This window comes from Bacillus rossius, chromosome 17 (assembly GCF_032445375.1).
Source record: "Bacillus rossius redtenbacheri isolate Brsri chromosome 17, Brsri_v3, whole genome shotgun sequence".
In the NCBI taxonomy this organism is placed as follows: domain Eukaryota; kingdom Metazoa; phylum Arthropoda; class Insecta; order Phasmatodea; family Bacillidae; genus Bacillus; species Bacillus rossius.
The window spans coordinates 15,231,725-15,257,950 of record NC_086344.1 but is presented as its reverse complement, the minus strand read 5'-3'; the positions used below and the strand labels follow the sequence as shown (position 1 = coordinate 15,257,950).

The 26,226-nt window shown below is 38.2% G+C and overlaps 1 protein-coding gene across 1 annotated transcript in view; it reads right to left on the bottom strand.

Annotated features, from left to right (window-relative positions):
* LOC134540736 (ATP-dependent helicase brm) overlaps positions 1 to 26,226 on the bottom strand; it is a 91,191-nt gene that overhangs the window by 28,516 nt on the left and 36,449 nt on the right. Inside the window, exons 7-16 of the mRNA XM_063383633.1 lie at positions 25,527 to 25,688; positions 24,282 to 24,478; positions 20,463 to 20,604; positions 13,485 to 13,614; positions 11,739 to 11,900; positions 8,953 to 9,079; positions 5,310 to 5,391; positions 3,998 to 4,155; positions 2,726 to 2,903; positions 431 to 673 (exon numbers count right to left, since the gene is read on the bottom strand). Of these exons, the coding sequence (XP_063239703.1) occupies positions 431 to 673; positions 2,726 to 2,903; positions 3,998 to 4,155; positions 5,310 to 5,391; positions 8,953 to 9,079; positions 11,739 to 11,900; positions 13,485 to 13,614; positions 20,463 to 20,604; positions 24,282 to 24,478; positions 25,527 to 25,688 (1,581 nt within the window). The remainder of the gene's footprint in view (positions 1 to 430; positions 674 to 2,725; positions 2,904 to 3,997; positions 4,156 to 5,309; positions 5,392 to 8,952; positions 9,080 to 11,738; positions 11,901 to 13,484; positions 13,615 to 20,462; positions 20,605 to 24,281; positions 24,479 to 25,526; positions 25,689 to 26,226) is intronic.

Here is a 26,226-nt window from a genome sequence, read left to right as displayed (position 1 = left end):
CACTTAGAACTATTGAATGTAAACTATCAAACTTGTAAGTACAATTGCAAAAATATGTACGTACAGTACAGTGAAAACCACAGGATTACACGAAACGGAAAAATCGACAGAATTACGTGATGTTCAACGTTTTTAACATTTTTTTGAGGCGCCATAAACGTCGGCGGAAGCGGTAGTTCCTGCTCTTAGTTTCGCCGTCTTTGCCAGGTATTTCCGAACGTATCGGTGGCAAGAGGAAAAGAGTGGAAGAGGGAAAGAGGTGAAGAGAAGAGAAGGAAGAGAGGGGAAGAGAAGGAAGAGAGGGTAAGAGGGGAAGAGTAGGAAGAGGTGAAGAGGTGAAGAGAAGGCAGAGAGGGGAAGAGAAGGAAGAGAGGGGAAGAGAGGGGAAGAGAAGGAAGAGAAGGTAAGAGGGTGGGCAGGACGCACGCACCTTCTCGCCGGTGGTGGCGAAGGGGGCGTTGAACCACTGCTCGAAGGTGCTGCAGGACTTGAAGATGGAGGGCAGCAGGAAGTTGAGCAGCGCCCACAGCTCGGGCAGCTTGTTCTGCAGCGGGGTGCCGGTGAGCAGCAGGCGGTGCGTGGCGTTGTAGTGCGTGTTCAGCACCTGCGTCAGCTTGCAGTGGTGGTTCTTCATGCGGTGGCCCTCGTCGATGATCATGTACTTCCAGTGCAGCTGTCCCACACACACACCCGACACACACTCAGCCGGCGCCCGTTCCGTCAAACCACGCAACGACGATTTGGACCATTCTTTCAACCCTCCCTCCATGTATCGACACTTAACTAAAGAAACAGCGTAAAAAAAACTTAAATTTTTTTTTTATCCTTGTAATATCAGTAACTTTGAAGAATTGTTCAACACAAAAAATTTTAAGAAAAAAATTTACACATCAAAGACGGCAGGGAATAGACTCCAGAAAATATATTTCGAATTCAAATTTTGGTTTTTTTGTAACATAAAATTCTAAACTCTCATCCAATGGCAACTGGACGGCCTTAGCGACCCCTTCCCCATTCTTACTTAAGATTTTACCTACAGTTTCCCCAATAAAAGCATTTCAAATAGTTAAATGCCATTAGAAAAAGTTCAGTTACACTAAATAACGTTACTAATTGACATAAAGCAAATATTTATATCTTCTAGCTCCAACAGATCAACACTGCAGCGAACAGTACAACAAGAAAACATCGATTGTTCGATGTGTCCCGATGCTTCTTGGGGTATCAATACTCGAACTGTTGCATTAACAAGGAGTTTTACCACACAGGTGAATTTAAACTCGAGGTAAAATATTACATAATAATGGCTTTTACAACCCAACAGGTTTTTTTTTTTTTTAGTATTTTTCAGTGTTTTACAGTTTCCCCCCCATTATTATAATATGTGTAAAATCATTTTGAAAACTATCAGGAAAAAATTTAAATAGAAAATTTATTGTTTGAGCTAGCGAGACCAGCTTATAAATCAGGCTATTGAATGGTGCACACAAGGTCTCGCTAACTTACTTTTTCGGTTGCCAATCCGCAATGCTCAAAAAAATATTCATAGAATTACAAATAAAAAGGTTTAAAAAAAACTAGGGTGATTTCACATTAAATAAGCTAGTGGTCTTAAACTTTTATTAAATACTGTAGTCCGGATTATCTTAACTCTACTGTAGTACTTACAGTACCACAAATTTATCGCAGAGAAATTATAACCCTATAGTTAAAGAATAGCAAAACATAATTTTTTTGACGTGATAACGTCTTATTAATCAATGAATGCCGGCTGCACGCACGAAAAATTGTCACGTTCTGCCTGAGCCGAGCGTGCAAGAACCAGCCAACCACCGTGCGAGAAAATCTTCTATAATATCAAACAGGTTAAGGCGGGCTTTTTAACTAATTGTTCGTGATTATATTTTAAAAAATTATTTTAAAATTTAATTTGCAAAAAACTGTAAATAATATTTGAAAATTAAAAAAGTATGCAATTTTTCATCAATGTTTTCTTATGACGTTATCACGTAAAATTATCATCCGTAAACCGACTTTACAGACAAACCCCCCTTTTTTTTAGACTTTGATGTCTAGAGACCGGAAAAATTTGCGGGTTCAATGACCTCTAGGATGAACTCCATAGTTCTATGCACACTCGGTCAAATGTCACCCTCTCATTGGCTGCTGTCTTGTGAAGGTGTCCCAATGTAGCGGCCTGCGATTCGACACAGCTTCGGTTGAGCGTTTCTCACTGGCCCAGAGTCATCCAGGATCCAGGTTGAGTTGTGAGCCAACAACAGAGGCAGAACCGAGGTATAACTATATGAATTTTTGAGCTGTCGTGAAATGAATCCGTGATTTTTTCCGGTCTCTATCAGCGGCGTAGCCAGGATTTGTGTATGGAGGGGTGTTAAGAAGCATGGCCCCCCCCCCCCCCCCCCCACCTCCCACCCTTCTTGTATTAAAGCGGGGGTCCGGGGGTCCTCCCCCGGGAAAATTTTGGATTTTAAGGTGTAAAATGGTGCTATTTTAGCAGTTTTCGGTACTTAAATTTAAATATTGTAATGGTAAATTTTTTATTAATTTTAATATGAAATTTGTTTGAGTGATGACTAAGAAATTAATTAAACATTTGGTGCTAGGTGGGGGGTTGAACCCCTAAATCACCCCCCCCCCCTGGCTACGCCCTGGTCTGTATTGATGTCCCTCGGTAGGGTTGGGAAGAGGGCGGGACGGTGCAGACCTTGGCCAGCATGCTCTTGTCCTTGATGACGTACTCGTAGGTGGTCAGCAGCACGTTGAACTTGGTGGAGCGCATCTGGCTCTGGATCTGGCGTCGCATGGCGGGCGAGCCCTTGTACGCCACCACCACCACCGACGGCGCCCACTTGTCGAACTCCAGCACCCAGTTGGACAGCGTTCTGCGGAGAACAACCGCGCAACCCTCCTCGCTTCCGACAGTCCGTGCCGACCACGTGTGCCAACAAGTCAGGTGTCGAGTGAACACAACCATGGCAACGCACCACTCCAACCTCTACATCAAAACAGCTTTAAATATCATTATTTTATCCACATTTCAACACCAGCGAAGATATCTATCTACAAACACCCAACCAAGAAGCCGAAAATTCTTAAAATGGTGTGTGTGTGTGTATATAAAGTGTTTACAAGTGCCTGGTGAACCAAGTTTACAACATTTTCAGTACTTTTAAATATGAATGAAATATAAAAAAAAAAAAACTGCTGTTTTAACTATGTTATGGATGAGAAGTTTATGAAATTTTTTTTTCTTTTCCTGCGACCAAAGAGGGTTCAGTTGAAGCCTGTATAGTTTAAGGCCAGTGTTGACAGAGTTGAAATTGTGTACTGAGAAAACCATTGTATCTTTAGAATTAAATTGTGTTTAGTCATGATGATAACGGAGAGTTGAGTTAACCATTGTTTATTGTGAAAAAATAAAGGTTAAATTTGTTTATTAAAAATAAAAAAACTAACATATAGCAGGATAGGACATTTATAAAGTAAACAAATATTTGAAACATGTGAGCAAGCATAAAAGTGTGTAAAAATGTGTGAAGTATGTGAGTGAGCAAGTACGCAAAAGAGCACGTATGCAAGTGTGCAAGTATGAAAGTGTGCTGTAACACAAACCTAACATAGAACGCTGCATATGCCATATGTGTTTTGGGCAATTAATTTCATGACTAAAATATGATACGAAAATTTGTATTCAATAATGTACCCAACGGAGGTTCACAACTGCAGGTTAATCAAATGGAGAGCTACTTTACTTTGCCTCAAGTCACGACTGTGTGCATGCTGGCCTTACAGTTGTATTACTACTTCATTTGTTATTTCCTCTTCTCCCCCATTGAGCGCCCTACTCCTGGGTGATGCACTTTTTGTCCTTCGTTGCACCCTGAAACTGGCTGTAAAAAGTTAACGAATGAACGGGGAAAATGGTCGCTCGTGGTCCCTGCACACGAAACGCGGGAAAGACTCGGCGTTCACTCACGACAGCGGCACGATGATGAGGAACGGGCCGTTGACCTTCTTCTTCTCCATGAGGTAGGTGATGAGCGCGATGGTCTGGATGGTCTTGCCCAGGCCCATCTCGTCCGCCAGGATGCCGTTCAGGTTGTTGTTGAACAGCGACACCAGCCACTCCAGGCCCTGCGCGACACGGCGGCCGTCTCGTGTGCGTGACGGACACACGGCCCAAAACCCCGACTCATCACGAATGCACTGCGTGCTGGCCGGTTGCGTGTGATGACACACGGCCGACAACCCCAACTCATCTCGAATGCAACACCAGAGGAATTGTGCCTACGCTCTCAACTCACAGCAACACGCATCCATGCAGACGACATTACAACAACTAGTTGCTAGGGACAGAACTAAAATAACACCAAAAAGCATGCCAATACGATGATATAAAACCTAAATGCACCATATTGTAACAAACTAACACACAATATTAAATAAATTAAAAAAAAAAAAATCATTAAATTAATCAACATATTAACAAAACCTAAATTTAATCATAATTTTGTAACATATTATATTCAATTTTCTTGACATGAAGTTTATAACAAAATGTACCTATAGATCAAATGGATAGGATGTAATTAATTTAATTTTTTTTACATCTTGCATCTTTATTAACTCATTTACAATTTACTGATATTTATAAATTTTTCAAACACGCAAAAAAAAATACATATATATAATGTTCAGAGTTATTCTGACCCAGGCATGCTTACTACTAATTATTTTATTGTTAAAAGGCATCATGAATCAGTCAAATATTACACTATTTTGATTAAATTAGTACCAACAAACATTTCAGTTATATAGTACACTATCTTAATGAGTGAACAAAATGTTCAAAGAATAAAAAAAAAATTGTCTGTTTTAAAAATTACATTTATAAAAAAAATGTATCTCATAGTACAGTAACTAACTTTGCACCACTAATATTCACGTAAGGCACCAACAACTGATAGTGCAATGAGGTGGCAACGTACCTCTTCTGGCCTAGCGAGAATTAAGACTAAAACATTAAATTTATATCACACCTTTTATTTAAGCATTTCAATATTTAACAAATGTTTTAAAGGATTTTATTTAATGTTTATGAATATGTCCTGTTATTAAAGCCAAAATAAAAAAAAAAGCATAATTGTTGTATAGTATTTCAATTTTTCTATAAAAAACTAAACACTGAATAGGAAACTAGTCAGAGATCAAAGACATGCCTTTATTACTAGTAGTAAAATATTTTATAGTATTCATTTTCATTTATAAATTTTAAGTGTTGCACATACCTTAACTTGGTACTCTTTAAGATTTCCATTTACGAGAATGGTAGCTTGTTCCGTGACAATTTCATTGATAGTGTGAGCAATGCTGAAACAAAAAAAAAATTATGAACTTATAATTCACAAAGTATGGGAAAAATAACATATTTTTAAGCAGCCTCTAACCAACGACTTTATAAAATCTATAATCTTTTAATGGCTTCTGTTTAGAAAGCTTTACTTATTACATATTCCCAAAATTTCATAAACTATCTTCGACATGAAGTATTTATGTGAACCACATGAAGTATTTATGTGAACCAAAGTCTTACAAATACCACATGTCACATATAATAACGTGCTAATGAATAAACACATACATGCAAAAAAAGGATTAAAAGTACCCAAAAGAAAAGAAAACTGTAATTATAGAATTTTCAACTTTATAAAAACATAATTTTTGTGAAGCAATTACTTCATGGAAAAAAAGTTAAAGTTGCTTCTCCATTTTTGTGAAGTGAATTAATATTTGAAAATGTTGTACTTCATACTTGAGGTGCAGCAAAAATTTCTTCATGAGAATTAGAAGGAAAAAAGTGTAAAAATTAAAACCTCTTCAGTTTGAAAATTTGGCATTGTACACTAATGGCATTAATTTTGTGTGTGACAAATAAGCTCTGTAAGCATACACACGTCTCTATTACAGCGTTAACAGGTTCTGTACCCTAACAGAATACATACACTATAACCTGCCCCAAATTATGGTAACCAAATAGTTCTGTACTATCATGAGCATACAACAAAAAAAATATATATACACACACAAACACACACAAACACACACACCTTTAATTATGATTAACATAACCTAGTGATAATTAGTACCACAATAAAAATAAAATAACATTTATTTTTAAAGAATACTCAACAATAGTAATCAACATGAAATTCAACACAGATTTCTCGAATATGTCCAAGATAAAACAATTATGTCCAAATCTATGTTCAGTTACTTTGGGCACATGTGTTTTAATTTTCAAAAGTCAATTTATTATTTGCCTCCAGCTAGTCAGACACGAGACTCGGACTCCTAGGAGTATTGGACATGTGTGTGACAGTTTGATGAAATAATTTGTTGTATTTAATAAAGTTATTGAAAACACATCAATCGTTAATCACTTGCGAAATTCTAATAATGTTCGCTGTGGCAGAACTATCGATGTGCGGCATAAACGTCTCTAAATGATGGTGCAGCCATATTATCTTTGAAGCCAGCCATACCTGAGTCCTAGTACAAGGGAATTTCTCAACCTTATAATACGCGGTATAGTCGTCACAGTGCGCTGCCTTCATTTGCTGACGTCCGGAGTGATTCGTTCTCGCGTTTAACTACACCTTTTTAGTTAAACACGACGCTGATCTGCTACAAACATCCAAATTCCTGGGTGGAATTATCGCCGAAATCACGACATATTCACGGCGTCAGAGGCACTTTTTTTTAAATTTCGCATTGTCAGTATTAACCGGCCAATCCAAACGTAGATGCTAGGTGTCATTATTACAAGCGACCAATTATAATGTTATTGTTTCGAACCACGGCCAAAATTTTGTTGATTTTCTGCGTCGTCATGGCAACGTCCGAGGCCATTGATGCTCGTGGCCACGCCAAACAAAACACTGCCAAAAGTCCAGAAACGAAACAGAAACAAAATAAACGAGCATCAATAAAAAGGCGCAATAAACCTGTAAATACCATAGTATTACAGCATGTAATACAAAAAAAAAACTTTCCAGTTCGAATGTATGTGTACATAAAATTACAAATCTATATCTCTGAACACACTTAAGTAAGCCATTTGTGAAGGAACAGTGAATTTCAAACCTGAACAGAATGTGTTGGCATGCACAGCAACCTAGGATTTGTGTTATGTTTTTATGTGTATAAACACAAAGATACAACAACATTAGGGGAGTACCAATTTAAACCTCAGTTCATAAAAACAGGTTGATATTGTCCTATCAGTACGAACCTGGAAAATTAGTGATTGCGATAAACTCAAAAAATTACAAGATATCTGACTCTTTGAAGTTCAAAATAAATTTTCTATTTTATTTTTTAAATTTTACACAAATGCCTAAAAAAAATAGGATCTCATTTTATGAATATTATGTTTCGTGACTTTCTGAGCAACAGTGTGTAATAAAAATGGTGCATCATAGAGAAAAAAATGTATTGAATAAAACTTGTTGCAAATTTAACCACGAAAAAAAAAATTGTTTGCTATTTAATTCTTAGTTTCAACAATTTTAAATTTTATTGGCGAATGTTCATATGCCCAGCTGTCGGCGGTTTCATACTTCATTCTTCTTCTGTAACTCCAAGCTCTTTTGACAGTCGTCAGATACGGGAAGAACTTAGTTGAAAAACTACAAGCTCTGCCTTAAGACAGCATCATGTGTGCCTTATAACTGGTTCAAGGTGTGAATGATGAGACAAGATAATACTTTGAAATGCATGGGGGGGAAAATAGAGAGAAAGAGAGAAAGAAAAAGAGAAAGAAAGAGAGAGAAAGAGAGAAAGAAGGGGAGAAAGAGAGAAAGAAAGGAAGGGGATAAAGGGAGAAAGAGAGAAAAAAGAGAGAAAGAAAAGATGGGGAAAAGGGAGAAAGATGGAGAAAGAGAGAGAAAGAAAAAGGGGTTAAAGGGAAAAAAGAGAAGGAGAAAGAAAGAAAAAAGGGAATAAAGGGAAAAGAAAGAGAAAATAAAGAAAGACGGAGAAGCGAGAGAAAAAACTAATGGAGTTGTCACATAGTCCCTCCATTTCCCTTCTCTATTCTTCCCTTTCCCGGTCAATGAAGGTCGTCCCTTCCCCCTCTTCATTTTCACGCCCGGTGACCAAGTCTACCATCTGTTGCCGCACTCTTTACACTTACTTTTTACATGCCGGATTTCTGAACAACGGCTGTTTTCTGCAGTAGCAAAACTCAATTATATTCATTCACACTGCCACTTCCTGTCTGTAAACCACTCACACTGATAAAAGTGGCACTAGATAATCTCTTTTAAATACCGCGAAACTTGAAAAAAGCCCATTTTGTTAAAGTGTTCACTATGCTAGTTTTTTGATGACTTAAATTTAACATTGACAGTTGGGATTATTCTGCACATTAAGTATTAAATGCAGAAAGAGAAGTTATTTAAGATGAAATGCCTATAGGCATAGAGGCGGGGAGGGAGGCCATAGCATGGCAAGGATTGAGGAATGGTATTTGATTGCACAACAACATTTACGTTAATGAATTACGTTATTTAATTAGGCCAAAAAACAAATTGATAATGAAACAACAACAACAAATTAGGTCAACAAAAATATCCATAATCAATTAAATTGTTAATACACACAGCAAAATTTGTTGTTGTTGTTTCATTAATCAATTTGTTTTTTGGCCTAATTAAATAACGTAATTCATTAACGTAAATGTTGTTGTGCAATCAAATACCATTCCTCAATCCTTGCCATGCTATGGTCTCCCTCCCCCCTCTATGCCTATAGGCATTTCAAAGAAATAGAATTTCTGGGTAGTTTTTTTAATATGCAATAGATTATGATTTTAATTTTTGTTTAAAAAAAAAAAAAAGGCTGTGCAGTTGCGGTGCCCAGCTGACCGACCTGTAGTAGGTCTGCTCCTCCGTCGACGTTTTGTACTCGTCGTCCTCGACCTTGGCCTTCTGGATCATCTCCCGGGCCTTCTCCTCGTCGGAGGCCGCCGACCCGTTCGACGTGCCCGGCTTGCTGTCTGCAACCACACCACACGGCGCGGCGTGGCACGCCTTCACCACGTCACCACACAGCAGTGTCGTCAATGCTCTCATAAAAAAAAATTGGCTGTCCGTAAAGTTGGTTTACGGACGATAGTTTAACGTGACAACGCCATAACAAAACATTGATGAAATGATTGCATACTTTTATGAATAAAATTGAATCATTTTTATTGAATTATCACTGTTTTGTATGGATACAGAGAAGGAGAGAAATGAAACCTAAAACCTACAATTTAATTGATAAATTTACTTTTATTTGCACTCATTAGTAGGTATTTCTTTAATGAAGAGATTATTTTAACTATAACTTTTATACATGTTTGCTATTTAACTTCTTCCAATCTGTGTTATTCTGTTAAGGATAGGACGATGATAGGAAAAGTAGGAAACGAATGGGAGTGTTTCAAGTTTAATGTGCCTCGAAAAAGTCAAATCGATGTTTGTTCCAATCGAGTGGAAGAGAGATAGATGAGGCGCAAGCAAACAATGAAAGTAATGGGACACAGCGTAACGGAACACTTTTTCGTGCGCGCAGCCGGCGTTCATCGATTTATTAGACTTTTTCACGTCAAAAGGTTTCATGTGAAATTAAAAACAAATAAATGAAAAATATGTTTTTTAATTCTATCCAATTTTCTAAGAACACTAAAGCTGTGCAAATATTCACAAACAAGAATAATTGCAAATAGCAATTAATAAAATACAGTAGAAACCCAATTTTACATTACCGCTTTTGAAGTTTTACTGTTATTTGCAGCATTTTATTTTACTCCCGTTTTAACCTCAATTGACGCAATGCTATGAATTCCCGTTGATTACAACGTGCCTAAACTCTGCTTCCTGCAATTTACGCCGATTCATTATATCTGTTTGTCATGTACATGATACATATGAAGATAACATTTTTGTGAGAAATACTAAATACAAAATGCTGTTGGGAACCCAAGCACTGTAGCTCATGGATTTTACAATGTGCTCTTTCACTAAACACAGTATTTACAGGCTACCCACACTGGTCTGATGGCGGACTTTGAGATAATGTTAGAATGTGATGCAAGTGCTACAGTTTATTTAAGAAATCCCAATGTCCAACAGTAACTTAAATATACAGTATTATGGATTTTATGTTTATCGTGTTCATCTTTGTCTACGTCAAAGAAAAAATAACGTGGTGGTGAACAAATTTACACGTCAAAAAAACATTCATTTTTGTCTTTTACTGCGAGTAATTAACTGAATATTTATCTGTATGTATTTTATCAGGATGGCAGCATGTAGAAGACGGAAAACATTTTCAATTCATAAAAAAAGTAAACATTTTGAAGTGCATGGACGAGAACAAAGGTACTTGTGTTTCACTCGCTTTTTTGAAGTATTTTTTTTTATATCTTCATAACTACCTTGTTTGTATCCAAAAAAAAAAAATTATCCATACAAATTCCTTACAATCATTTAAATAACTGGCTATAACGTTTGAATTTTTTATACTCTATAAACTTCATCTTTGAGTGGCATTCCTGTTAAAACAGTACAGTAATTTTCTAGAACGTGTTGGTTGTCTGTAAAGTCGGTTTACGGACGATAGTTTAACGTGACAACGTCAAAACAAAAAAAATTGATAAAATGATTGCATACTTTTATCAATAAAATTGAATAGTTTTTATTTTAATAATAAAAGACTAAATACTTGAAATTATACTAGTAATCAGATTTTTAAAATGCAAGAATAATTAACCTTTATGCCGAAATTGTTGTTGTAATAAGCAATGAAAACCACATTAACTTTTCACTTCACTTTATAAACAGTCGACGAAACAGTTCATGTGTAGATGTAAGTTGTGTACTGCCGCTGTCTTTCTTCTCCTCGAACGCATAGGCCAATCGAGTGGAAGAGAGATAGATGCGGCGCAAGCGTACAATGAGCGTAACGGGATACAGCGTAAAGGAACAATGTGCATAACAGGACACAGCATAACAGAAATATGTGCGTAACGGGACACTTTTTTGTACATGCAGCCGACGTGCATTGATTTATTAGACGTCATGTCAAAAAAAAAAAGTAAAAAATTGATTTTATACGTAATCCTGCTAACAGGATTGTCAACTTCCAACTAGATTGGGAAATATTCTTACATCTTTTAAATACCTAACCTAACCAAAATTTCAGTCTTGTGCATGTTCATGTGCAGGTAAATACCCATGCCATAAATAATTTAACAACTAGTGAAGACAAAGGATTGTTTGCAGTCCCTCAAAATTAATGAGGAATTAAAAAAAACCAATACATTACCAGTTTTTCCTTGCTTGACAAAGTAGACATGGGAAGCCTACAACTCACGTAGTTCCGGTTCCCTACCACGTTCGTGCAACTTCGGATTTCTCTCAAAAATTGAAATTTTAAAAAAAAATTGATGGGTTAGGTTAGGTTTAGGTCAGTCACGACATGCTTGTTCTCATTGGAAACTTCTGATTTAGCGGCTGAAGTGGCGTTGATACCAAGACGCAAAACTTCGGATATTCTTGCAGGGAACCGAAACTACGCGAGTTGTAGGCTTCCCAGTAGACACGCCGCTACACCGGCTACGCCAGGTCCCCAGTTTAGAGAGAGAGAGTGTCGGACGGCAGGGCACTCACTGTACTCGTCGTCGTCATCCGAGTCCTCCTCGGAGCCGTCCTCGTCGTACTCTTCCTCCTCGTCCTCCTCGTCCTGGGGCAGCGCCTCCCAGCCGGGGTGCGCCTCCAGCCAGGCGGGCAGCTGGCTGGCCACCGGGGCCTCCTCCCCGCTCAGCATCTTGCCTGCGACACATGCCCCGTTACACCGTCCACAACTCACACACACGCAGTCACGAGTTCCTAGTTTTCTGACGTGAATTTACAACACAAATATGAATACCTAGTGCCATGCATATTTCGCGAAAAGATTCCGAGGCAAGCTGAAAGTTAAAACACTGTAGCATCGTCTGTGTTTCGTGATTGGGAGAGTTTCTTTCAGGTGCATGACAAGTGTCAAAACACCAATCACAGTAATTCATTGCGAAAGCGAACGCGTCCTGAGTGGCCCAGCCAAACAAGGCAACTACTTCTCTCGCAGACGGCCACCAATCACAAGGGAGAAACCGTTGGTGCGCGTATTCCTTGTTGCAGTCTAACAGGCGTTCAGCTTTATTTGCAAAAAATTCCTCCTGCCCTATGAATACCGTTTTATTCTCGGTTTGGGTGTCACTAAAGCTAAGGATTCGACACTGCTTAAAACACGTAAACTATGAAAGCTACTGAGTTGAAGTAAATATATTTTAGAAGAGCAGATTTTTCTCGTGGTCACTACACGAGACTCACCTGGTTAACATTTGCACTGATGATGTAATGAGCTTTGGGTGGGGAGCATCGAACTGAAGACGGTGAGATCTGTAACTCCGAAAGTAATAGATCGATTTGTGTGATTTGAACTTTTAAGTTGCTCATGAGTGAGCACTGAGTGGTGCTTGCTAGTCAAGTGGAATAACTATTCTAACTTTGGTTTTGGAGCCATTAAGCACAAAATGCCTATGCAAAAACAGGTTATGTTGGAGAAAAGAAAGAAAACAAGCAAAATCACCCAAGTAGATGCAATTAAAAATGCAGAGAAGTGTCCTAGGTATCGAATGAGGCAAAAATTTGTACATTTAATTCCAGTACCACGAAATCTTTACAACTAAACCTTTCCCAGTGAAAATACAGTTGTCAGGGAACTTGAATTACCTCCACACGGGCGAAACACACACACATATCTGTTTAAATTTCCAAGAAGATAATGAATTTCCACTATCTGCTTATAAAGGTAGGAGGCTGTTCCTCATAGACAACTCAAGGCCCTTATTTCAGAAGCCATCAATGGCACACACTTTTCAGGACTCAACAGAACCACAAGCAGTGCTGCCACACACTACAACACACTAAGCCCCTAACCGCAATAGACATTGCCACGAACAGCTGTTTAATTGGTTGTAAACTTATGAAAAATTACAATAACATTTTGCACAACCAAGGAATTAATTTTTTTTTGTTTATTTCACCCAAAGAAAAAAAAAAGGCATTTATTTGGAAAAGTTAGTTGTTATATAAAAAATTAAATTTCCGTGAATTAAACTACAGTGAAATCTCATTAAAGTACCTTTAAAAAAATCCACCTTTTTAGTACTTATTAATGAAAGTACTTTATACTGAACTGTTACTAAATATAAAGCATCTCGTTGGGACCTAAAAATTTATACGTAGTTTTAAGTGAGAAATCCTTTTTAGTTTCACACATAAATTTAATTTAAAATAAGTACTACAAGTAAATAAATACAATATGATTTAAGTTTTAGAGTGATTGAAAATAAACATTTATGAACTGGCTACCTGTCGAGACTTCAATGACGGTGACCTTGGCGTCAGCGGACTGGGACTCTTCGTCTTGGCCTTCCCCGCCCTCCGCTCCTTCCTCTCCCTCCACTTTCTCCTGCTTCTTCTTCTTCTTTTTCTTCTTTTTCTGCAGAGAATCGAGCAAGGGAGACTCAAGCACTGCGCTCTCGCCACCACTCGTGCACGAGACGACAGTGGGTCGGGAATTAGAACTTAAGCGCTCCGCCCCCCCGGGCACACACACGGTACGCAGAGCTTCAGGAAAAACAACGCGATTTCAAAACTACTCCAGACATCCGAGTGGGGTCTGCTTACGAAAAGCATTTAAGAGTTCGCTGAGGGCCGAAAATTACTTTTGATTTCTGATTAAGTTTTTAAGTTGTATTTTTAGAAGAGTTAAAATGGCTAAAACACATGTTTTCGGAGAATTTTTAGGCGTAAAACAACCAGTACAGATTCTTGAAAGCACTTAAGGGACGTGCATTACACCTTTATCTTCATTTCCCCGCCATGTAATGTCACGGTCGCCGCTCATATGCACTGGGAGAAGACTGCGCGCCAGTCCAGAGGAGACACCGCGCTAGAAGCACCAGCGAGCGTCGCGCTTATCATCCCGCCTCACTGACACACATACACCCCTGACGAGGCGGGCCCCTTAACGACTCCACACTGTGGTCATCACTTGCATGCAGAGGAGAGGACGTGAACGGGAGAACCCACAGGCTCACGCTAACTTCCATCACTTTTCGCACTTTGTAAAAATCTGGGTGGAATCCCGCAGGGAATTAAACCGACCCCCCCCCCCCCCCCCCCCCCCCCCCCCCGGGGGCGGGCGGCAAGTGACTGACAGCTCAAAATCAGTGTGGGCCCTGGAGCGCTACTGCAAAAACACGCCAAGCTCACACATAGCACGTACCAATGTTCTCAAAAAAACATACAAGACTCTTTGAATGAACCGAAGCTTCTGGCCTGACGTTCTGAGTACAGATGTAGGCTATTACAATAGACAAAATTATATGGTGAATTGTGATTAAGCCGAAATACCACCTAAAAGCATGTCATAACACCGAAATGAAAGTTAATACACCATTTAGCATGGAAATGCAAGTTATATCATGGAATTAAGAAGCATTTAACAAAAACTTAATCAAAATCATAAAAAAAAAGAAATATTTTAAAGTTTGAAATTCAAAGTAAGTCATTTCCAGACAAAAAATTGTACCAAAATGCATGGACCAAAAAAAATTATTTTAATTTGCTTCATTGTGCCTCTCTTACTGAATTAATTTTAAACAACAAATGCTTGTTAATTTTTTTTTTATTGTCCTGAATGTGCACGGGGCGCAGCTTATTCGAAACTTGACGATAACGCACGGCAATACTGCACAGCACCAATTCCGCCAAGCACCAAGGTTGGCTAACTTGGTACTGCTTAACGGACGCCGGATATGTCGCATGTGGTTGTGAGTTTTTCTGTGAGAAAAAACTTTGCAAAAATTACTGACAGATTGTGGTTGCTGAGGAAACCTGAAATTATTTAAAAGCCCCAGGAAATGAGAAATAGTGCTGCGTGTGAAAGTATATTGTTGTGGAAAGTTGTACAGTAGAACCCTGTTATAATGTTCCTGCATATAATGTTTTCCTGCTTATAATGTCATATTTTTAAAGTCCCAATATTTCCCCCATAAGGATAATGTATTTATTTCCTGCTTATAATGTTCATAAATAGTGTAATTTCCTGCTTATAATGTTTGCTTTCTCATTCATTAAATGGGGGAAAAATGTTTTAAAACCAAATTATTCCAACACTTACGATAAAAAATTTCCTTTATATATGTTTACAATCACTGCCATACAATACATGAAGTTTGTTAAAATACAATTTTATGCAATATACTGAAGGTACACAATGTTCATAGTTACGTGTCAGTTGGCATCCTTAGTCAACTCTTCTCTTCCTTGCCATTCCAGTGGGTATTCAGATGCACGTACATAGTCCTACAATATTTAAGTTGCCAACCATTGAGCGAGGGCATAACTATAAGTGTTTTCTTTTGCTTACAAAAAAATATATATATATATATATATATATATATTAGACACCTGCGAGTACTCGAAATTCGAGTTTCGAGTCGAGTTTTTTAGTAATACTCGAACTCGAGCTCGTGGTTTTCAACAACTCGAAATTCGAGCGAGCTTTTCTTGCACTCTACCTATAGAAAAAAAAACTCTCATTATATCGGAATAAAAGTCTTACAACACTATTATCCTTTACTTTATAATGTAACATGATCGACCGTATACATGAACACATCATTTTTACGTACCCGGGATTTACGAATTTCCGTGATTAATTTTTTTTTACTTCTATAATTTTCCGCATAGCATTAATGTATCACTTTCCTGCTTTATGCGGAAGTATTTCCCGCTTTATGCAGAAACATTTCCCGCATTTTACTGTAAAAAGCGTTTAAATTGTCCGGGGTCTCATCATTTACGCCATTAAATGTGTGATATAAAGTCCCGTTTAAAAATTTTATGAAAGTTCCTGCCAGTAATGGCGCACGTAAATATAAATATGAAGAAAAGACAAATGAACAACAACTTACGAAGAAATATGGATGATGTACCATAACTGCAGTACAATTCCAATAGTTATCTTAAGATAATTACCATAAAAAGAACTAAAGATTCTTTGTAGATACCATAACTACTGCAGAAGCATGATAGTTACCACATTTGCACTATAGTTGCCGTAATAACCGAGAAGTGTATTTACCGTGATGGTAATGTATTTATTTAGGACATATTAAAATTAAAGAACATTATTGAAAAAAAAAGGATGTTAAATCTTGATATGTACGGTTGGCACATGTTGCTAAGAAATAATGTGATCTGAAAGAATGCAGTACTACTACGAAAAGTGAAAAGGGTACTCGTGGATTTTTAGGTTATGGCAGTCTCTCTTTCGTTTTTCAGTAATATCGGCCGAAAATTAACAAGAGTATTGGAAGTTGGCAGAAATGCCGATTCAACTAAATAATGGCAAAATCGGCTTCTTCAATACAGCTCTACATTTGATGACATGAGTAAACATATTTCAGACTACAGGACATTGAAAAAGACTTTAATTTCCATGTAGGTTTATTGTGCGTAAGTTTTTTTTGCAAGTGTAAATTGAATTAAGTAAAATGCTTCTATTTTTATTACTTTGAAATTGATTAAACTTAATGACAAGTTACAGATATTTGACACTAATTTTGAGGTTAAACAATTTGGTAAATATGTAGAGTAACGGTATATGCGAAAAAAAATGCTAAAAATCTATGCTCTTTCACTTCCTCTTTTCAAATCAACCGGCGGAGATAAGAAATTCCAAATACTTTAGGAGATATAGAATTTTTTAATTTTGCAATACAACACCTGTACAACCATTAGACCGACGCCATTTTTGTTATTTTGCCGTATGTTCGTGAATGCTTAATAAATAAAATGGTCGATTAGGTCAGGTCAGTTACATTATTAATACTTTCAAACTAAGCGGACATAAAAAATAATGTGAATTAATTTCAATGGTTCTTTAGTTTTAAAGTATTTATAATGTAACTGACCTGACCTAACAAACCCGGACAAATGATGAACATTAACAACTCACGTAAAATATTTTTGTTACTTATTACTTGCGCAACAATATCCAAATAAAAAATAAGACTTTAAAATTAGAAACGTTAAAAACCCACCTAAGTTGGAGGCGGGTACATTTCCTTTGCCATTAGAAGGAAATGATGTAGTCGTTCACCTACGTCGCGATACCTCCGACGGAACATTAATAAATAAATAAATAATCACGTATTGGTTCATTTGAATACTGGCCAATCACGGAACTGTCACGTGACAAAATTGTCCAATAAGAAACATAATAGATACTCGTAAACCAGAAACAATGGTGATCGCCGCATGAATACCCAGGTATTGTGATGAAAATTAAAAAATTCGATATTCCTAAAGTATTTGGAATTTCTTATCTCCGCCGGTTGATTTGAAAAGAGGAAGTGAAAGAGCATAGAATAAAAGTATTTTCGGAATTTTAGCATTTTTTTTCCGCATATACCGCGACTCTACATATTTACCAACAATTTTACTAAAGCATTCCAGCCACACAGGTTGCCAGCGAGAAATGCTTCTCATCTGCTGTAAACACCATCTCCAATCGTAGAGCTAATTTAACTCCTGAACGTGCAGAACAAATTATTTTTCTGCATGATAGATTGAAGAACAGAATTTAATACTCTATGACAATCTCTCTCAGAATTTTTGTGCTGAAAAGTGGAAATGTTGAAACAATGTGAATGTACTTTTCAAACAACATGATTTTTGGTGCTCAGTTAGTTGAAGCTCAGTAAGGACTCCAGAAAAATTGACAAGGATGAAATTATTCCAAAGATATGTTACATTTACACAAACATATACGTACTTGTAAACTGTGGTTATGTTAGTTGGATGATATCAGTTGCTAATGAACCAATGGAAACAGGTTAGATTCAATGGAAAACATGTTTTTTTTCCTAGCAGTGCAAATTATAAAAGCACTCTGTAAATAGTTACCCAAAATTAATAAGCCCACTTCATTTTAATACTTTATTCAAACATTATACCTACTAAGTTTAAGGTAAAAATAATTTCCCAAAAGTGTAACTGTATCACAAAAGCTCAAGCTTCGAGAACTTTCAAGTAAGCTCGCTCGAGCTTGGCTCAAAGTAAAATTCTTAGGCTTGCAGACCTCTAATGTAGGTCTATCTATTTAGTAGGCTAACAATGATAATGGTTTCTTTTTTTATTTCCATATTTTTCTCAAAAGTTCTCACATTTTATTACTCCATCACAGTAAATTTATGTGCAATAAACTTTAAAAAAAAACTCGAACTCGACTCGATACTCGCGAGTATTTTAGCAAACTCGCTCGAGCTCGACTCGAAGTGAAAATCTTCTGCTCGCAGAAGCCTAATATATATATATATATATATATATATATATATATATATATATATATATATATATATATATATATATATATATATATATATATATATATATATATATATATATATATATATATATATATATATATTTTTTTTTTTTTTTTCATTCATACGTAGGAATCCCAAAATTAAACATTTTCAGGTGGCGAAGGAGTAGACATTCTCACTCTTAATGTTGTCATCATGAATCGTGAGACAATTTTACAAAAAATGTGGCAGTGTATCTTTAAAGACAAACAAAATTTAACCAGGGAACAAGACGAAGTTGAAAAATTGTTGGCTTGTTTCAGAAAATTCATGTATCAAGTATACTATCTTTGGTTTTAACATTAAAGTTGTTTACATAGCTTTGTGAGTCCATTGGTACAAAGCTCGAACATTGTTAAGTGCTGAATTGAGATTTCCTGCTTATAACGTTTTCCTGCTTATAATGTTTTTTTCTTGTGCTCCCTTGAAAAACATTATAACAGGGTTCTACTGTATATGTAACTGGAGGGAAAAAAAAATTGTATTTGTGATGTTGTATTGCAATAAAATTATTTGTATCATAAGAATTTGTTGTGTGCGCTTCTTCAGCAATTTCCCAATTTATTTCATTATAATCTTTGTAACTTTGCATTGATTTCAGTAATTCATGGCCTGGATTTTAATTGCGCTTCCCTGCAGTAAAAAAAAAAAAAAAAAAAACCTGTTGTGTTCGGTATTCATTTTACATAGAGGATGCTTTTATTTTAATAGCAAAATGAAAATATTTCTATGACATCAATAAATTTTTATGACTGACAAAATCAGCTAAATATATTTACTGTAGAAATGGCCTCTACGCCACACAACATTTGCTGAAATATATATTAGATATTTGTTTTCAAAAGATGTTTGACTGGTACAATAGTAATATTAGTAAGTACGTATACTTATAGAAATTTTATTTACTAAATTTATCTGTGATACGTATGAAATGTGTTCACGTACAGGAATTTTACCAAATGAATGTTCAATTTGGATGAAACATATGCCTTTAAAACAGGTCAATTGAAAAAAAAAACTTGTTAATATTAATCACTGTCGTATGTTTGGTGTGTATTCAATGGCAAAAAACGGATTTAATATACAGTACAATCATAAGAGATTGTCACAGTTATAAATTTAATAGCATAAACTGTAAGCATTGTAGTATGTTGGTTTAAGGTCACAAAGATTAAGTTAAACAGCTCTAGATCAACGCATGTGCGAGTACTGCTTTGTTGTTTTCTCGCTTGCAGCACCACCTATGTTAAAGGAACGGCTCTTTCCCCCAATTAGTAGAGGGCGAACCTGTAAATTTTATTTGGCAGCAGGATGGAGCCCCTCCCGATTGGAATCTCTTTGCATGAGAGTGGTTGAACGTACAAGTCCCTGACCGTTGGATTGGTCGCAATGATCGAGACGACAGAGCTCTTTTTTTTTCGCTGGCCTCCACGTTCACCTGAGATAACACCATGCACATTTTTTTCTTTAGGGGCTTTATAAAAGATTGTGTCTATACTTTTGGCTGCTAACCTAATGATTTGACAGCGTTGAGAGACAGAATTGAAGAGGCTGCTTCCGTAAATTGTGGGAAGAATTGGTCTTTAGGTTGGATGTGTGCCACATAACTAAAGGTGCACATATTGAACATTTGTTAGAAAAACTAGGTTAGTTTACCTTCAATTTGATGTCTGATTTGTTGTAAGAAGTCTAAATTAGAATGTTATAAACTGAAACTGGCATATTCTATTACGGACATAACTGTATATTTTTTTACTTCTGTTAGTCTCTCATTTGAAAAAGACTTGTCCACAATAACGGGATAGTTTCTGGCTGTGATTCGAGCGAGAACCTGTGCTGCAAGCCAGGGGCAAACTAATTGCTAGATCCGAGATCCGAGGAGGAGAAGGGAGAACAAGCGGAACGGAACCTTCTTGCGCTTCATCTCCTGCTGCTTGCGTCGCTGCTCCATCTTGTGCTGCTTCACCATCTCGGTGAGGTTGCCGATGTACTCGTCCGTCTGCGACAGCAGGAACGCCAGCCTCTTGTCCTTCTTCTGGTCGATCAGCTTCCTGCGAGCGCACGGACCCCACGTCAAGGAGAAGACATGCACTGGCTTACACCATTATGAACACGTACGTTCGTTTAAATGAATTTTTTTAATCAAGTAAAACTAACTGTAGACACCTGTACTATTGTTCATACTTAAACTAGTTTGTATGCATCAACTAATGAAGCCAGTGATTCATTCATAAATTTCATTTAAAGCTGACTAAGTAAAAATATATAAACTTACAGGTTTTTATTTTTAGTTTTAAAATATATACTTTTTGTGTAACTTTTTTCTTCAACAAATTCTAATCATTTTTAAATGTGATTTCGAGAAACTTTTGTGGCGAAATTGGTTAATTTTATTGTTGTTCACGTGGGTTATAATTAAGGATGGTGATTTTTCGTTTTCGCGAAATAGATGCGAAAATATGCTAAATTATATTTTTTCCGCTATAAAATGCGAAATCTAGAATATTCCGAAATAAATGCGAAATCAAGGTAAAAAAACGTAGATTCGTCTTCACCCTACACAATTTATTTACCGATTGTATTACGTTTCAGTTCAGTATCAAAAGAAACCATCATTTTATGGCGTATTCAGCACAAGTATCTTATTGTCACGTCATTCACAACAACTACGTATTGCTCGTAAATATTGAATGAAAAATGGCCATCCGTGCCTCGCAATTGTAAACAAAGCAAAGAACAACTAGCTGGAAGAGTGTCCGTCATCTTGCAGAGCACAAGTTTTTAGGCCACCATTTTGCGACATCTCTGTTTCGCCGCGCCCATTTTCTGGCTGTTTCACGTGAAAGCCACGTTGTTCTGTAGTCTGTGGAAGGTGGTGTGTTTACAAATACGTGCATACTCGTGAATGTGTTGTATACTGTTATTTCTCGTGGTAAAAATGGGACGAAACGTAATTTCCATTCACAATCGCATAAATGAATACAAAAGTGAACAGTTCTACGAAAGTGATACGAATATTTTAATGTGCAATTTATGTATTCGCCGTCTGGAGTGGAAAAAAAAAAATGTACTTGAAAAGCACATTAAATCTGAGGGACATCAGGCTGCAAAAAAAAAGATTCACCGAGAAATCGGATGAAGAAAAAAAGTCGGTAAAACGGCACGCAACGGTTTCTGACATGATCAAAAACCAAAAGAAGGCGAAAAATGAAAAAAAAAAAAAAAAAAAAAAAAACTAGTGTCAATAACATTATTTGTGCACTCTACATCAACTATGGCCATGAACACCGCTAAAAAATATTTATTGTAATTTTAAGTATTCAATTTATTGCACTCATAAGTGCCAAAAAGTTGTTTGGAAACCTGCCAAGATGGGCTATCTTTGTAGTTGTGCTAGATTTTTATTTCTGTGATTGTTAATAATGAATATGTGTATTATTTAATGCTTTTTAAAAATATACTTTTCTTCAGTAATGTAAAATGAGAGAATTGGCTAAATCTTGTTTTTAAAAATGCTACAAAATGCTAAATTTCAAATTCAAAATGCTAAAAGTTATTATTATAATTGCTATAATGAATTTTTAAGGTACAAAGTTTAGTGTTCCTAAACAACTAACTTTTTTTTCCCCAAACATGCTGCTAGTTATGATATTCTGGTTCAGCAACTAAACAGTCAAGTTCAATTGGTCAATCGCCTAAAATCAGCTATAGCATTGAAGCACCGCTAGAAAATACGTAATAACCCTAAATTTAATGTCATTTACTTGCGCTCACACATTCAGGACGTAGCGAATAATTGAGAATTACGAATCCAGAAACCAAAAAGTGCACCTCGGTGAAGAAAGGAAGGAAGGGGGGAGTATATATGGTTTGTGTCAGATGGGGTGGTTACCACAACGCCGAACATACAATAACACCGAATACCATAACGCCGAATGCCAAATTACCGCAACGCCGACAGCTAGACAACTGCTGTGTACAACAACGTCAAAAACAGTAACGCCGAAAAATGTTGCTGCGGGGAGGGGTGGGGCTACCTTTGTGGCAGTCCTGTAATGACATTTTTCGGGGTTAATGTATTTCGGCGTTGTGGAACAGCAGTTTTCTAGCTGTCGGCGTTGTAGTCAATTTGGCATTTCAGCGTTATGGTTTTCGGCATTATTGTACGTTCGGCGTTGTGGTATTTCGGCGTTGTGGTACGTCCCCTGTCAGATGTGATACGGGGAAGGGGGAGTGTATTAGGTGTGTGTCAGATGTGATACAGGGAAGGGGGAGTGTATTGGGTGTGTGTCAGATGTGATACGGGGAAGGGGGAGTGTATTAGGTGTGTGTCAGATGTGATACGGGGAAGGGGGAGTGTATACGGTGCGTGTCAGATGTGATACGGGGAAGGGGGAGTGCATACGGTGCGTGTCAGATGTGATACGGGGAAGGGGGAGTGTATTAGGTGTGTGTCAGGTGTGATACAGGGAAGGGAGAGTGTATTAGGTGTGTGTCAGATGTGATACGGGGAAGGGGGAGTGTATACGGTGCGTGTCAGATGTGATACAGGGAAGGGGAAGTGTATTAGGTGTGTGTCAGATGTGATACGGGGAAGGGGGAGTGCATACGGTGTGTGTCAGATGTGATACGGGGAAGGGGGAGTGTATACGGTGCGTGTCAGATGTGATACGGGGAAGGGGGAGTGTATATGGTGCGTGTCAGATGTGATACGGGGAAGGGGGAGTGTATTAGGTGTGTGTCAGATGTGATACAGGGAAGGGGGAGTGCATACGGTGTGTGTCAGATGTGATACAGGGAAGGGGGAGTGTATTAGGTGTGTGTCAGATGTGATACAGGGAAGGGGGAGTGCATACGGTGTGTGTCAGATGTGATACAGGGAAGGGGGAGTGTATACGGTGTGTATCAGATGTGATACGGGGAAGGGGGATTGTATACGGTGCGTATCAGATGTGATACGGGGAAGGGGGAGTGTATTAGGTGTGTGTCAGATGTGATACGGGGAAGGAGGTGTGTATTAGGTGTGTGTCAGGTGTGATACAGGGAAGGGGGAGTGTATTAGGTGTGTGTCAGATGTGATACGGGGAAGGGGGAGTGTATTAGGTGTGTGTCAGGTGTGATACAGGGAAGGGGGAGTGTATTAGGTGTGTGTCAGATGTGATACGGGGAAGGGGGAGTGTATACGGTGCGTGTCAGGTGTGATACAGGGAAGGGGGAGTGTATTAGGTGTGTGTCAGATGTGATACAGGGAAGGGGGAGTGCATACGGTGTGTGTCAGATGTGATACGGGGAAGGGGGAGTGTATACGGTGCGTGTCAGATGTGATACAGGGAAGGGGGAGTTATACGGTGTGTATCAGATGTGATACGGGGAAGGGGGATTGTATACGGTGCGTATCAGATGTGATACGGGGAAGGGGGAGTGTATTAGGTGTGTGTCAGATGTGATACGGGGAAGGAGGTGTGTATTAGGTGTGTGTCAGGTGTGATACAGGGAAGGGGGAGTGTATTAGGTGTGTGTCAGATGTGATACGGGGAAGGGGGAGTGTATTAGGTGTGTGTCAGGTGTGATACAGGGAAGGGGGAGTGTATTAGGTGTGTGTCAGATGTGATACGGGGAAGGGGGAGTGTATTAGGTGTGTGTCAGATGTGATACGGGGAAGGGGGAGTGTATACGGTGCGTGTCAGGTGTTATAGAGGGAAGGGGGCGCGTGTGATCGGCCGCCCACCTGTAGCCCTCCTCGTCCTCGGCCATGAGGCGACGCATGCGCTCCTTCTCGATGCGCTCCTGCTCCTTCTTCTGCTCGCGCTCCGCGTTGGCGTGGTAGTTGAGCACGGCCTTGTTGAGGCGCGTCACTCGCGCCACGTTGTTGCGGTGGTACTCCTTGAAGTCCTTGCCGTGCTGCAGTACCGAGATCAGGAACTCCTGCGGGCACGCGCACGCACACTTCTGACGGAACAACCCGTACGTTGCTTTGGGCACACACATCCCTCCTGGTTGCGCTGTATGGACTATGTCTGTTATTGAGGCTTCTTATCACATACAGTGTGTTACCAGCCTTAGTGTATGTCCAATAAAAAAAATTTTAAATAATACTTCCTCACTGCAAAAACCATTAAAATAAAATGGAACTTTAACCTCCCTCCCACTTTCATGTTTTTTTTTTATTAAAATGTTCTGGCATGATTTCAGTTCTGCGTTATTTATAATAATTTTTTTGCAAGACAGGGCATTAATCTAGACTGCCAGGGAAAAAGAATACTAGTCAGATTTTGACTTTTTATCCTTTTCCTTATTGGGATGAAAAGATCATGACTTATTCTATTAAAACTTAATGTTATTTTGTAAAAAAAAAAAATTACTAATACTACTACGAACTGGCTCTTTATGTTAGCATATAGTTTAATAAAGTCAATTCTGGTCGTGACTAATAGTGTTTCGCTATGAGCCTGGAAGTAATGTCTTCCCTGTATTTGAAACCTTGCAAAAGACTCATTTTCATTTACAGGCTAAAGCCTGTAACCACTGTAAGATAATTGGAGATTTGAAATGGGCAATCGCAACCATTACAATGGTCACTGACTAGAGACAAGATTACACGGTGAATTGCAACAAAACCAAAATAACACCGAAAAGCATGTAAATGCACCACTCATCACCGAAATAGGTTAAGCCTTAAGAGACAAGAGCAGGTTATGTGACGATAGGTTTGACAGGTAAGGCTTCATTCAAACTCTTGCCACCTGCAGTGTGCAGCATTTGCGTCGAGAGTTCAGAAAAACGAAACATGGGTGTAAACCCCGAAGGTGCCTCATTTCGGACCCAGTGTTTAATCCAGTGGGTAAACAAGCTTTTCCCCTAACTACTTAAAGATGCCGTAAGAGATGTTCGCTCGTGCGCAGATTGCAACGGAAAGTTGCAAACGAAGCGTTGTGCAGTGACAGCGACAGTGTTCGGGCCGGGCCGCACCCACCTGGTGCTTCTGTCGCCGCTTCCTCTCGGCCTCCAGCTTCTGCTGCTTCTCGAGCTTCTCCGTGGCGCGCGCCTCCCTCAGGCCCTGCCGCTTGGTGCGCTTGTACGCCTTCACGTACGCCGCCGTCTCCAGCGTCGTGTCGCGCCGCGTGTACATCAGGATCTGGCCCGCATACAAGCACCGCTCAGCGCCACCCGAAAATAACATTCCTCCCCCGGTTCCCACTCTTATAACTCTTTCTTTCAAATGGAACCCAGCATTACTCCTGCTTGAAATTTCCAGACAAGTGACACCGGGGAAAAATTCAATTTAATGAATATTCAATTGCCATTTCTGTTTTTCTGGGTTCGCACAGGAATAACATGTGGTATTATTGGAAGCAATACTTCACTCACTACATATTATACACACCACACTACACCTTTATACAAGAGGTTGTCAATAGCACGGGCCATGCCAGAATCCCTCCACAGAGATCCCAAAACTTTTTATCTAATTTTGGGATCCTATGCGGCTCTAATATATACAGAATTTAAAATACATACTCAATTTCATGTATAAAATCAGATAGATCAATAATAATTTTTTTTTAACTGGTTAACCAAATAGTTTAACGCTATTTTTTTAATTTCTAGTATTTTAAAACACACTATTATTGTTCATGTATAGTTGTCTCATTTTAATTTGACTGAATTTTGCT